The sequence below is a fragment of the Stegastes partitus genome, unplaced genomic scaffold (genome assembly GCF_000690725.1).
Source record: "Stegastes partitus isolate 25-593 unplaced genomic scaffold, Stegastes_partitus-1.0.2 Scaffold954, whole genome shotgun sequence".
Taxonomy (NCBI): domain Eukaryota; kingdom Metazoa; phylum Chordata; class Actinopteri; family Pomacentridae; genus Stegastes; species Stegastes partitus.
In genome coordinates, this window is record NW_007578685.1 from 383,989 (window position 1) to 385,370 (window position 1,382).

The 1,382-nt window shown below is 44.3% G+C and overlaps 1 protein-coding gene across 1 annotated transcript in view; it reads left to right on the forward strand.

Moving 5' to 3' along the window:
* The window catches only part of lrrfip1b (leucine rich repeat (in FLII) interacting protein 1b), a 15,715-nt gene that overhangs the window by 2,752 nt on the left and 11,581 nt on the right, over positions 1-1,382 (forward strand). The window contains exon 2 of the mRNA XM_008294334.1: positions 543-629. Coding sequence (XP_008292556.1) covers positions 543-629 — 87 coding nt within the window. The remainder of the gene's footprint in view (positions 1-542; positions 630-1,382) is intronic.

The window sequence follows — 1,382 nt, forward strand, 5'->3', positions numbered from 1 at the left end:
CAGGAAGATCCCGGGTGTCCTCACCGGGACGCCAACCGGCGACCTTCTAGCTGTGAGGCCACGATGCTAACCACTGATCCACCTGCAGCCCTGATTTTAAAATGTGAAGATGAAAATAAATATAAATATTATTATTTTAAATTAAATCTTAAGGCAGCTCAAAATAAAATGAGATGAAAGTAAAAGTAATAAAATATCAGTGCAGCTAAATACAGTAAAATGACTCAAGCAGAAGATTCAAAGTTCTCTTTTCACTTTGGGGTGAATTTATTTTCTACATTATTTTATTTCTGAATGGAAACAGTTTGAATGGAACTCAAACTGTTTTTACGTTCAGATGTAATTAAATGATTTAACGGATCAACGAGGTTTTGAAGGTTTTAAATGTTTTTAATTCAACAACAAACGATCTGAATGAATTCATCTGTTAGAAGGAACCATCTGATCAATCAGTCTGATCAGGTTATTGATGAGAGTGAAGCAGCAGCTGTTTAGTTATTGATCCGTTTGATCCTATTGATTGTATTGATCGGTGTGTGCAGGCCGAGGCGAGGCTGGCGGCGAAGCGAGCAGCGAGAGCCGAAGCTCGAGAGATTCGGATGAAGGAACTGGAGCGACAGCAGAAAGAGGTGAGCTCTGATTGGTCCTCGGGCCGCAGCAGCCGATGACTGATTGGCTGCTGAGTGACTGCCGTGTTTTCATTGGTCAGAACATCGACCGTCTGGGGCTTTTCAAAATAAAACTGTTTCCTATGTTGATTGTTTGGACATTTTTTTTGCTTTTTCTGATATTTTATTGATCAATCATCAGTAAACTGATCAGTAATAAACATAATCAATAGTTCTCAGTGTGACACCTCATCAATAAGCTGACATGAGCCGTGGGATCCAATCAGAACCTTCCAGCCAGCCGCCACGACGTATCAATACGGCTGATCGGTGATCAATAGAGAAGCAGCAGCTGTCACCTGTGTGAGGTCAGAGGTCACCTGTGTGATGTCAGAGGTCACCTGTGTGAGGTCAGAGGTCACCTGTGTGAGGTCGGCTCGGTCAGTCCTCAGTGTGAATGGTTCTGTTGACCTGCTCCGGTGAGTCTCTAAAACCTTTAGATCAGTACTGAGCACCTGGCCACAGCTCACTCTGGTTCCACTGGTTCTACTGGTTCCACTGGTTCTACTGGTTCTACTGGTTCCACTGGTTCCACTGGTTCGACTGCGTTAATCATGTGGTGAAGCAGAGGACCGGTCCATCTGTGGTTCTGTGTTTGTTGTTGGTTCAGCTTCTCTGAATACTATATAATAACACGACCCGACCAGAGACGTGACCCAATGTGGTGGTCGGTTCTGGGTCAGGGTTCATTAACGTGGTGGTCGGTTCTGGGTC